This window comes from Anoplophora glabripennis, unplaced genomic scaffold (genome assembly GCF_000390285.2).
Source record: "Anoplophora glabripennis isolate ALB-LARVAE unplaced genomic scaffold, Agla_2.0 scaffold1, whole genome shotgun sequence".
Classification (NCBI taxonomy): domain Eukaryota; kingdom Metazoa; phylum Arthropoda; class Insecta; order Coleoptera; family Cerambycidae; genus Anoplophora; species Anoplophora glabripennis.
Genome location: NW_019417028.1, coordinates 5012356 through 5026156, shown reverse-complemented (window position 1 = coordinate 5026156; position 13801 = coordinate 5012356). Strand labels below are relative to the sequence as shown.

At 35.4% G+C, this 13801-nt stretch overlaps 1 protein-coding gene across 1 annotated transcript in view; it reads left to right on the top strand.

Annotated features, from left to right (window-relative positions):
- The window catches only part of LOC108916078, a 35733-nt gene extending 31061 nt beyond the window's left edge, over positions 1-4672 (top strand). The window contains exon 6 of the mRNA XM_018722311.1: positions 114-4672. Within this exon, the coding sequence (XP_018577827.1) occupies positions 114-202 (89 nt within the window). The 3' untranslated portion in view covers positions 203-4672. The remainder of the gene's footprint in view (positions 1-113) is intronic.
- Positions 4673-13801: the final 9129 nt, after the last annotated feature.

Genomic DNA, 13801 nt, shown 5'->3' with positions numbered 1-13801 from the left:
TATGTGGCCACCTAAATAGCCAGATTTGGCACCACCAAATTTTTCCCAGAATATGATATTCCACGTATTCTAGTTGTTATCTGATTATTAAATTTGCTTTTCTCGCATTTCAGTGAGCGCCTTCGACTCGGCAAGTAGCGCCCTCTCGCAGACCGTACTTCAACTAGTTCTAGTAAGTTACGTTGCGCTTGTATTGAGTTAGGGTTTGCCCGATTTAGAGCGCCGTATCAAATTTTTATATTTGTAAAAAGAATGTATAAAGTTACTATTAAATTAAGAGATTAAAGACGTTTACTTATTTGTTTTCCCAAACGTCAAAGGTAGCTTGATCGAGAAATACGCGTCCGGAAAGTGACACTCTAAAACAAACAAGTGTTAAATTTACTTCCTCTGTGAGGCTCAGTCAACGGGGATTTAACTTTTAATGGAAAACTGAAATATATTAAAAACGTTTCCTGTTGCGAATTTTCTGCTCCGGCGTGTCTGTCAAGCGCGTTTTCTGCTATGTCTGTCCTTTAAATGTTTATATTTTGTGACATTTGATCACTCTTACTTTTTTAAGTACAGGGTGACTGAAATTACTGCTCTACATGAGAAAACAACTGTACATACGCACTTTGATTGACCCCCTCGATACCCAGACCCGACACCAATTGATTAATTTTTTTTATGGGAGTTTCAGGGAAAATTTTTTCGAACAAATGCAGACATACTGTATGCCGAATAGTTAGTCGGAGTTGATATATGATTTTATTTTATCAATATTGATAATTCCCTATTAGCAAATGAGGCGATTTTCCGCAATGGCCGATGCAGGGCTATTTCATCTGATTACATTAAATGCTAAATAAACTGATTGCTCTCGTTCCACCAATTCATTGTGAACCAAATTGCAAATGTCGCTTAAATGGGTTCACATTTATTGGTTTCATCGTTCCACGTTCCATAGTTTAAAAACGGCAGAGTTCATTATTTGTGATTTAGTGTTGATGAAATGCTGGAAATACCATGTACGCAGCATATAAAAGATACAAAAACTGACGGTATTAAAATCCGGATAAAATCCTATCGCCGATGCGACACAGATTCTGACTTGTTGAAAAAATTTTCCACGAATGTTAGAACGGTGTGTAATACAACAAAGAGACTGGATAGAAACCTAAAAAATACATTTTTTTCATTCAGCAACTGGTATAGTGGGTGTAAGAGCAGGATTTCAGTTCAGATAGGTACTGTCTTCCAGTAATTCATTCTTATACTTCTTGTTTTTTCCCTCTGTTTCTGTTCTCTACCTCTTCTTCTATTACTTCATCATTTTGTGTGCTCTCAATTTTCATTTTCTTACAAACCTTTATTCTCTACTTCGTACTCTCTTCAGTTTGTTTTATGTAGTTGTCTGCATTATGTTAAACTATCTACTGGACTGAAGACAACAGAATTACAAAAAATGTGGCTTACTACTATATGATATTATATCCTCCGTTTACGAAATTTGTAACTATGTTGGGAACAATAAAGCAAACATCGAAAATGTTACAATTCAACATTTCTACGACCCGCCATATTTGATATTCGAGAAATAACCTTTTCCAGGACAGGGCCACTGATGCTCGAGCTCGGTCTGTATCACTTTATTGGAAACACGCCATTTCAGTGCACACTAGAATGCACCCCTTGTTTGCAAATATGCCGAAAATTGTCGTGGCAGCAACACATAAAAACAAAGTTTTATGATATCTCGCTATAAAAAGGAATCCAGATAAAATATTTCCCTGGGCTATTCGACACGATGCTCCCGGTTTTATGAGCATACTTTTACAATGGGTCGCAATAATTCTAAAATATGAGCGGGAATCGAAGTCGGCTGGCCCAACAATCGGGGCGTTTGTACCCGGGAGGCTCCTGAAATTCGCTGAACAAAATAGCAACGGGAGAAACTTGTTTGACACACATACCGAGCTCGGCGATGCTACATCTTCATTAAATCTAGATGAATAAATTTCTCAAGATCGATATTCAATAAAGGTATATTACACCAAAGTTTATTTCCACTTTTGCTCAAGTTTGAACAGTTTCTGCTGAAGTACTGATAAAATTAGGTGTAATTGTATAAAATCTGATACACACGGGACATTTCATAGGCCAAACGGTAGGATAAGAACCTCATACCTCAAGAAATTGGTATTTTGCCACTAACTTGTCTAATTATCATTTCTTATCGATATAGGTCGCAAAACTCGCACAATATGGGGGCATAGTAATAATAACTATAACTCTCGACGGACTCCAGCCATTCTTTCAATAAGTAATTCCGAAACTTTTCCATTTCCTCCAAGTTTGCGAAATAAAGCAAACCTAATGCTTTGTCCTGTCAAGTAACAATGGCTAAAGTCGATACGCCTTTCCCGGCTTCATACAAAATTCAAAACGATTTTTACGGTACAGGCAACGAAAAGACTGGTAATTGTTCTGTTTTACATAATCTGTGGAAGAATTTGATAATAAACTGATAGAAATATGCGTTGTTAGAAGAGTTGGCGTCGTCAATTCAAACTGAAATATCCTCTAGCATTTTTTTGGGCTCTGTTCACTGTAGTAATTCCCACTTTCCGTGTTCCTGCTTTATAGACAAACATAAAAGCACTGCAGATTCGCCCGTGTTGGATGCTTGCACAGAGAGCAAAGTTGCGCCTTCTTTGATCTGTTTGCGGGTTAATGTGACCGCATGTGTGGAATTGCTTCTCTTCTTAAACGCTGTACCGGAATTTTCTAATGACTCCTCAAACTGCAAAGCGACTGTTGGTAATGCGAACGGCATGCCATGCCAAGTCCAATATCCGTTAGTGAACATTCTGGTCGTGTCCCAGTACTTTGTTTCAATGTTGTTAGATTTACAAAAGGCGAACAATTTTAAGAAATATGTAGACATACCAAGGAAAATATTGTCCAGAAGTTGTAGAACGACACAAAATCTACAGAGAAAAAAATCAGACATCAAGGAAACGAAAATGAAATTGCGAGAGTTGGGAGCAAATCATATTTCTTACTCTTAGATGGATATTTTAATAAATTTCTAGTAGTATGATTTATATTACTGTCGTGTTACATTTCAACTAAATTTTGAGAATATGTCAATAATCAAAGGTCAAACAATTACATATTAGATAAGGTCAAAGGTTATGATTCACAAAAATTACATCGAAAGCAATTCAACATAGTTTTTCAAGACAAAATTCGAAAGATAAACGAAAATATCCTTCAAACTGTGATTTGTCAAAGATAGGAGAATATTCGCGAACAAATTTGGTCAACCGGTAACTAGAGTTATTCGACTGATTCGTTTTTCCATATCCCATGGCACTAATGACAGATCTTTCTACCTGTTCCGTTACAATAAAAATTATGTTCCCGCTGACTGAGACCAAGGAATGAGAACAGACCTAAATTATTTATCACCCGATTAATATTTTATGTTGTAAATGAATAAATATATGTTTATTTAGTGAGCCTAATAGTGCATTAACCTGTTTTTTATCATACTGTAAAAAGCTTAGCGGATGGGTCTTGCGAAAATAATGGATCTGATATTTGGCAACCCCATTTCGAATTGATTACTGTATTTAGTACGTCTTAATGATTTTTATATAGATTTATAAATAATAAATTTTGTACCAGATACTCACGTAACTGTTAACGATAATTTTGTATAAAATGTCAGTCTGGAGAAGCTAGATAAAGTTACCCGCCAAATGTCAATTAAAACCAGCTCACAGCTTTAGACAATCAAAGCTATATTAACTAATTTCAACAAGCGACGTAAAGGTGCGTTTACACTAGGCGAATAATCGCGAGCGTGCATAAAAAACCCAGCCTTACAAATATTTAATACTGTATGTATTTTTTTTGTAAAACTGTACGCACCATTTTGTTTCTAAACATCTCGATCTGTCTAATGTGCAAATTTTTTATTTAATCGATCAATGAACAGTTATAAAAAGGAACAGCTTCTCGGCATTGTGTCAAAATGTCTTTGAAATAATTATTTCATTGACACCATGTATATTTTTTGTTGCGAAAGCGCTTGACGGGCCAGAGGATGGGATGAATAATTAAAAAATAAAGCAAGCCCTGTCTTAACACAGGCTTAGATCGCAGATAGTGTCCTGTTACCTATTTTAAATTCAAAATGGCCCTATTTATATAAACCAGCTAATTGCTCTAATGCTTGCATAGGCTCGGCAGTAATGAAAGAGCTTAGTAAAGGGTAGATTACAAATAATGGCATGTCGTTCACGGATTAACCCTATAAGCCCTTATCTCCAATAGCCCCCACTTCTATGAGGGAAGCAGCGACGCCGCTCCAAGGTAATATACCGGGCGTCCTTTGTACCTAGACCAGCGATGGTAATACTGTTAGGTATTTACTTACACTGGCCGGCAGACTTCCCAGACTTAAGTCCGAGTAAGCAAAGTTATTCTGAGGCAATGTCGAGAGGTTGTTGCAGCAACAAACTTGCAGGTCTTTTATGTAGCTTCTCCATTTTATGGTTTAAATGTATTAACAAATATTTAACAAACTGTAGAAAAAGATATAATGAAACAGATGTTCAATGTCCATTTTTTTGTTGAAGACAATGTTAACTGTGATAATAAAATAAAGTCGTTACGTTCAGCACTGTGGTTGGTTATTTTTTTTAAATATTCCCTTCCCTCGACTATTTTTTGGCGCTCAATGTAATATTGGTACAATATAAATATATAATAAATATTATATGAAAAATATAAAAAAATACTTACCTTGAAGTCTGTCACTGGAATCCCACTTTTCCTTTGAGCAACTGATTCAACCACAAAAGGACATCTTGAAGTAAGTACCTGGAAAAAATAAACTTAAATGATAATAATAATAATAATAACAATAACAATAACAACAACGACAACGACAACAACGACAATAACAACAACAACAACAACAACAACAACGACAACAACAACAACAAAAACAAAAACAACAACAATAACAAAAACAACAACAACAACGACAACAACAACAACAACAAAAACAACAACAACGACGACAACAACGACAACAACAACAACAATAATAATAATAATTTCAAAATGAGCAGAAATTATTGTGTTCTTGTACCTTTGGAAGAAAATAGATGGAAATAGCAAAATGTTATAATAAAAAATTAGCAGTTTTCCTTCAGCAGCAGACGTCAGTATTGACAGAAAATAGCAATAATAAGGTAAGTTAAAAGCGATATCTAAAACGCACTTACACACTTCAAAATGCTATTAATTTTTTTGTGTTTTCGTGTGAGGCTTTCGACTGAACCTACTGACGAGTTTAATATTTTTTGTCACTGTCTTTTACGACGCCTCATGAGCCTACCTGATTTGCAAGCTTTAAGATCTTGTAGTGAGATCTCCTTAGACCGCCTGGTATGGATTTTGAAAGAGATTTATTGAAATTTTTAGCTAACTTACAACAAATTAAAGCAGTACTAACATCTGTATACAATACAAAAGCAAACGTTTGAGTCTACTAGTGCACTGGCCCTGGTTAAAAAGCTGCAGGGTACCCGGGCTGACGATTGAACACGCTCCAGGCTGGATCCGCAAGAGTTTTGCAGTGGTGTCGCGTTGAATATGAGACTTTGACCTTCTCGAAAAATGCCCATCTCAAGCCACTCCTGTGGATGATGGGTCAGCGATCGGTAGCATCGTCTGCTAAGACTGATGATGCCTGACAGCAATATAAAAGATATAAAACATTGATTTCCAATTTCCGACATTAATTTCTATTTATTTCACTCAATTAAGCTTTGAATGAAGTTCTGTACGCCCTACGGTCATTAGGAACAATTCTTATGTCGGTAAAGAAGCTACATAGTCGATGAAATAGTAAATGATAAATTCCACGATGTCGTCTGAATGAAGAAACTCTCGCAATAAACGTCGCGAGTTAATCGCGTGTGGACACGCGAAGTTTTCTCGTTTTTTAAATTCATTTGCGCACCTTACATTGTTTAAATTTATGTAACACTCCAGGAGGGGTTCCGTTGTATCAGGGAGGTAATTTTTTCCGCTAAACAATCCTCTACATGCCCCAATTTATCAACCCCTGGAACCGCCACGCGAACATTCCCAGCAATATTTCGCGGTGTCTCCGCAAACTACACCAATTTATACAGGAAACGCCGACATTCTGCTCCGTATTTAACCCAATTTCTATCCATTATACGCAAGTGAGTAAGATCGTATGTAGACAATAAACCATGGAGACGGGCTGATTTGCATATTGCCGCTGTAATCGACGGACAAACGGCGCGGGCGATAATTCACCGATGTTTCGGTTCTTTCCGTGCGATTGAAATTTTCTGGTCTGGTTCGGTCGAACCGTGCGAGCCGTGAATCATAGCCGCGTCCGATTTAATTGCTCTTTTGCCGATGCCGCCGCCCTATCCATTCAGATCAGCCGGCGATACGTGAAATTTTGCCGTCCATCAAGTCGCTCTTTCTCGTGGAAAGCCCCGGGCTACCGCCGGCTTTAAAAAAATGGCGATCTCGTTAGGAATTGCACAGTCCCGAACAATTCCTTTAGTGCAGAGAACCAAGGGTTTCCCCTCCGAATTCTTTGGACTGTAAATAGAAAATAGCTCAAGAAACAAAAGTTATATAGTGTCGATGAGCGCTTTTACCCAAGGGGTGGAAGCCACCCCTTCTAGGGGGTGAAAAATAAAATATTGAAAATAACCCCAGGAATCGACAAAGCAATCAGTTTTAAGCAAAAAGTATCTTATGAACATTTTTCGATAAGTCAATATTTTCTGAGTTATTGGTGATTGAAAATTTTTATTAACAAAAAGACGTTTTTAGTAATTTTTGTCAAATAACTCGGAAAATAGACATTCTATCAAAAAAAACAGCGAAGAAAATTAAGCTTATAGAAAAAGAAATAATACGTTTTTTTTTCATTTATGTGGGTGCAATAGGTGCTGAGATACGGCTGTTTGAAGATAATTTCATGTCCGCCAGAAACGTTTAACGTAAAATAACTAAAAAAATTCTATTTCTCAAGAAAAATGCACCGTACATTTTTTAAAGTACTTTAAAAAATCTTTAAAATGAACTTGACTCTTAAGTCATTAGCATAAAAATTAACAGAATTATGATCGAAATAAAACTGTTAATTCGCTTTTTCGGAAAAAAAATCGGTACAAAAACTGATGAATTTTTCACGAGATTTAAAATTAAAAGTAATCCTTCTACAATTTACATTTTTTATGTGCTAACAATATATTATACAAGTTTAAAGGTTTAGAATGCATATTTTTTAATAACATTCTAAAATAAAAAAGATACGAAATATATTCAAGAGTACAAAAGTTTAGATTTTTTTTCACAGAATATTTTAGTTTCTTTTTTATTTCTATATATTCTATATTTTTATAAGTTGGTAAGAGGTTTGCAGTTGAGGGCGAAGGTCAGTTTTTCAAATCCTTTAACCTCAAAAATCTCAAAAATAACGAGTTAAAAAATATTCAAATTTACAGTACTTTTAGCTGCCGAAATTTTCCGTAAAACCTTACCGCTTCAATTTTTGTGGAGCATATCAATATTTTGGTTAATAAAATAATATATTTGAAAATTCGAAATTATGATTTGAGAGAGAGAAGAAATAATTATTGTGAATATTGCATAAATTAAAATAAATCGCGAGAAAGAAAGTTATTACGAAAAAAAAAATTATAATTCATTTTAAATAATTTAAATCCATTTTTTTATATTTTGTCATTGGGGGTGGTTTTTAAGGGTTAAAACAATGCGATAAATTATAAATTGTATTATAAACAGGTGAAAGAATTTAATTTATCCCGTATGTACTATCAAATCATTTTAAACTGTTAAAAACTATTTTTTTAATATTTTGTTATTAGGGGTAGTTTTTTAAGTGTTGAAATATTGCAACAAATGATTTATAATACCATAAACGATTGAAGAGGTTTATATCTATAATATATGCTCTATAAAAATATTTTAAGGACAAAGAAACTATTAATTTTATATTTTTATCATTAAGGGCGGGTTTTAAGGGTTGAAACTTTATAAAAATAACGTTTTGTAACATAAGGGGTGGCTTTCATCCCCTAAAAATAAGAAGCGCATATCAAGCATATATAACTTTCCATCTACAGGGTGAAGTAAACTTAATTCCAAATTTTCATAAAAATCGTTTCCTGGACTATTTTCACAACAATTTTGTTGCCATTAACATTTGAAAACCTGATCTGTTTCCATTTTATTTCTTTTATTTAAAAATGTTATACCGATTTCTAGAAAGTCTTTGACTAAATTGACATGCTTTATACTGTTACATAAGCTGGAATGATTTGGGACCACAGATCCATTACTTTCTCTGTACCCCTCATACATGATTGACCGTCAACAGTTTGTTGAAATCAGGAGTTTCAAATCACCACCATTCGTCTCTTTGCCAGGTGTGCCTCAGGGATCAAATCTTGAACCACTCCTATTTTTGATTTTCATAAACGACTTAACTGAGGAAATAAATTACGGTAAATTAATTTATGCTGATCAAATATCAAAATCTTACAAAAATAAAGCCCTTTGATAATTGTTATTGCAAAGAATATGAACGTCATAACAAATTAAAGGTTAATGTTAACGAATGAAAGATGAGCTTCTATAGAATTAATAGAACTTCCAGGACGTCACCGTTATCTTGTAGTGGCCTACCAACATGCATCCCTACAGATGCAATCTTGAAGAGTAAATGTTGCCATTGTTACGCTTTTGCATCATATATACAGCTCTAAAGAAGCCACAAATCTAGTTATTACTTGCTGACAAACCAAAATGCGTTCAAAAACATTTTATGTGAAATTTTCAAAACAAACTTTACTTTGATTATTACTAAATGACATTTTGGAACATTTTCAATGTTTGACTTCATTCCGCGCTATAACTAAACTCAAGTCTACGTGGAATAACTCCAATTAAGGCACAACTAAACTCGGTTTCCTTCAAAAACCGATCTTGACCTCGCGGATGTTGCGGCGGTTCCCCGTAGACGAATCTAATTGGGTCGGTGTTTTTCTTACGTTAAAATCGAGCAAGGAGAGCATCGAGGCACTTCGCCGCTCGCAGACGTCCCATAAAAAGGCATAATTAAGTTTTAATAAAGCGGGATGCAGCGGAAGTTGAGCAAAGAGAGCGCGGTACCGCCGTATTGACATTTCCATGCACATTGACATAATTGAAACTCGTACAAACAAGTCCGTTACCCGATATATAAATTGGATGGGGGATGAAAATAGTACACAGTCATCTACGTGGTGTGAAAATAAAATTTCCTTTCAATTTTTGCTAAGAGAAGTCTATCTCGATTTATATTTAAAATGTTGGTGGTATTACATGATTTCATACAATGCCCATGGGCTTCACCCGACCCTACCCCCTAATTACTACAAATTTTCGACCTTTCATATAGGTCAAACGTGATGCGAACGTGTCAGGACGCGCGTCTAGAGACCCCCGACAAATTCCCAAATTAAAAAAGATAACGCAAATATTCCGTGGACGAGGCATCACGTGTGACACACCACGGCTACATTACCACACCCTTATGTGACTGCACCACTCTAATAACATCCCCCGGCACGTTTTATATTATAATTGTTGTTACACTCCGATTAATTAGAGAGCGTTCGTGTCTGAGCCGGGCCCTGAGCAGGACCGGACCGACGCGGAAGGTACGGAGATAATTTATGAAGGCTTTAGAAGATTTTACATCCTACTCTGAAAATTAAATGTACGTCAGTATGTTCAAACGTGATATATTCATTTTATGTTGGGTAGTTGCATTGCAAATAAAATAAAATAAATAAAATAACGCCGAGGGGTGTAACCAATCAAAATTTACGACATGGCGCCCAACGTGGGGCCACGATATCAGAAATGCCAACTGATAATGTATTCTAATACGCAGGGTGTGGCGTGTATAATCTATAAAAATTAACCTATGGCTTCCTAACAATATTTGTAATAGAAAAGTCTTAAAGTTCAATTATGGACCAAAATATTTTCTCTGGAACGGTCCTGTCCGTGTTCTGTACGATAAGTTACGTGCTGAAGACCAGACGCGTAAACAAATCGTCGTTGAAAGATAGAAAGATACTTCTCAATTTTTGGGGAACTTTTCAATGCAAAAGTACAAACTAAGAGAAATAGAATCGATCAATCGATCTATTTTTTTTTTAAAGAAGCGTCTTTCCAAGAACTTTTAAAACCTGCTTTAAACAATTTGATTTGATTGAATATTCACAAAGATACATCATAGGGCAGGAGCCAGTGTATTGTGACAGATCAATCCAGTCTTAGAGCTGAATATACGAAGACGTGCTAGTGCAGTAGAGTAAAATTCGACTTGTGTTTAGTGACTAAAGTACACTCATTTTATTTTAAAAAAGAAATACCAACGCTAAACAAAATTTTAAGTGAACTTTCAGAGGACAACGATTTGCCAAAAATCAGTAGAAGCAAATTATGGGCCGTCTTACGAGAGTTGAATTTTTGCTGGGAAAAGCAGAACAGGAAGTCAGTTCTTATCGATAAAGATGAAATTATTTGTTGGCGAAGATCCTACTTAAGATCAATTAGAAAATTCCGTGACGAAGGGAGGAATATTTATTATCTAGACGAAACTTGGGTCAACGAGGGATATACTGTAACAAAAGTATGGCAAGATAAAAATGTAAAAAGTTTTCGACAAGCATTTTTGGATGGACTTTCAACAGGGTTCAAGGCACCTTCAGGTAAAGGGCGAAGATTAATAGTGACACATATAGGTAGTGCCAGTGGTTTTGTAGATGGCGGTTTACTTTTATTTGAATCTAAAAATACAGGTGACTATCACGAAGACATGAACGCAGATGTTTTCGAAGAGTATTTTACACAGATGTTGGATCTTATTCCTCCGGGGTCTGTAATTGTCATGGATAATGCCAGTTACCATTCACGGCAGACCGAGCGGACGCCTACGACTGCTTGGAGGAAAGCCGATATAATTCAATGGTTATCCGGAAAAAACATTTCTTTTGAAACAAATATGGTGAAAAAGGAACTTTTGACACTTGTCAATCTTAATAAAGATCAGAAAAAATATGTTATCGATGAAATGGCAACAAATCGCCAAATAACGGTACTACGGTTACCACCTTATCACTGTGAACTTAACCCAATCGAATTAGTCTGGGCGCAGGTAAAAGGAGATGTAGCGCGAAATAATACGACGTTTAAATTAAGTGACGTGAAAATTTTGTTAAAAAATTCCTTGGAACGAGTAACTGCAGATAACTGGCAAAGATGTATACATCATGTACAAAAAGAAGAGGAGAAAATGTGGGAACTCGATAATTTAATTGACGTTACTGTGGAACCTATCGTTATCAATCTAGGAGACGAAGATAATTCATCAGAATATTCAGAGGATGAATTTTAATATACCTACTTTTTTATTTTCTTTATTGTACATTTATACAACACTACATTTACTCACCATAATTTGAATTTTCAAAATACATATATTTTTGTGTGGAATAAAAGTCTATTCATTAAATTTAAATAAATATTTTGATAATAATATTGAATAATTTTATTTGAATTACTAAAAACCCTCTTAACCCGGTTATGATGCTTAAAGTAGCCTCATGTTTTGAAATGCTGTTTTTATATTGTTTACTTATAAGAGAAATGGACCGAGAAATTGAAGCGGCATAGACAAAGACGGATTGTCGGGGATTAAATTTTAGCTACCTGCTACAATTTAGTACAACCCGATCACACAAAGTTTTTTTAAAAGTACACTTCATCTATACCGATAATACATAATATAAGAATATTGAATATAAGCACCAGTACTACATTTATTTACGATTTGCAAACATAATAAGCTTTTAATACTCTCTTTCATTTTTAAACAGACTATAGCTGGGTTATACGACTTAAATTATAAGGTTGCATCTCGGGTCGCGTAAAAACAAAAAACATTTCCAAAGTTTTTAATAAATAACACAGGATCGGCCTTCATTTTCGTTGAATAAATGAACTTTAATTTACAAAAAAAAACGCGAAGATAGAACTTTTTCGTATAAAACTTTTCTATTACAAATATCATCAGGGAGCTGTGTTTAATTTTTATAGATTATACATACACGCCACACCCTGTATTCTGAGACTATTATTCTCAGAAAACAATTAATAGTGTTCCTAGTAAACGAGTATACTTTATGCTACACTAGCTAGAAATTAAAAAAAAAAACGACGAGACCCCAATTTTTGTTTAAGGGTGAAAATTATTTAATTCGTCCCCGACTTCCCATGAAACCTCTGGGGCCGGGCCGCCCCCGCGCCGATAACTTAATTATTTCGGCGATAAACTGCGACGACTCGCGATTTTTAACGTCCGCTACCCCGGAACCCCGGTATCAAATTAAAAACTTCTCCGAAGTACAAAAAAGTAATAAAAAGGGATTACGGCGGTTAATCCCGGGAGCCGAGATGGTATCGCCGCCTCCCCCGGAACCCGATCCGTGAATATCGGGGGCGGAAGTCGCGGGCGGCGACCCCTGGGACAGCTATCACTCCGCAAATCAAGAAAGCCGGCCGCATTGCTCGCCAATTCCCACTACTCGTTTCCAGGGAGCGTGACGGGATCGGAATTGGGAGATACCTGCCCCTTTTTGTTAAATTTTGTCACGTTGTCACGCTGTGGAATTTGTTTGTTACTACGGGAACAGGTTATTTCAATGTTCGTCCATCGATTAGTTGCATAATGTCAGAGGGGTAAATCATACGGTAAGAAATACTCGCATTGCTACATTTGATGCCATGCTATTTTTCAAAAGTTGTGCAAAACCGTACTTATCTTATCAACTTCGACGTCACCTGTTACATGAGTGTTGCACAATAATGAAAAAGTAATATTGACGGTTGGTAAAAGAAACCGAAAAAAAAGAAAACGCCTAGGTAGGGAATTCTGGAAGGAAGCCTAGATAGTTGAAGATAGGCAGTTGAAGAACAGGGTGGAGATCGGTAGTAAGACGATCGACGGGCAGTGTGTCAAAGTAGTGAAAAGTTAATTGTTTAAAGTGTTATTAGTTAGCAGGTAATATTCTTTAAGTACTTTATTGTTAATTGTTCTATGTGATCTTATGATTGTGATGTTTATAGATGTTTCATGATAATAATTCTTTGTATGTTTAGCTTCCATTGCTTTATGCTCAAGGGCATATATTTTTACAAGGTAAAATTGTTATAATTATACTTAAAGTTTGCCCATTCTTTATTTCATGTTAAAAATATATGTATTGTCCTCATTGCCAGACATTACAATAACGACTTCTTTGTTTCACATCTAACTTGTTTTTGCCACGATTACGTTATACGTAAAATATTGATGTTTCATGATAATAATTCTGTATAGGTTTAGCCTTCATTGTCTTACGCTCAGGGGCGTATATTTCTCTAAGATAAAACTGTTACAATTATTATTAACGATTGCTCATTATTTATTACATGTTGAAATATGTATGTATTGTCGTGTCTGCCCAGATATTGCAAAACAACTTCTTTGTTTCACATTTAACTTGTTTTATCTTGATTACGTTGTTCTTTGATTGCTTGTGCTCACTGTATGTCATACGTATGTAAGAGCTTTGTTGAATTTACTAACATTTTCACCCATGATTATTATTATTGTTATTATTGTTGT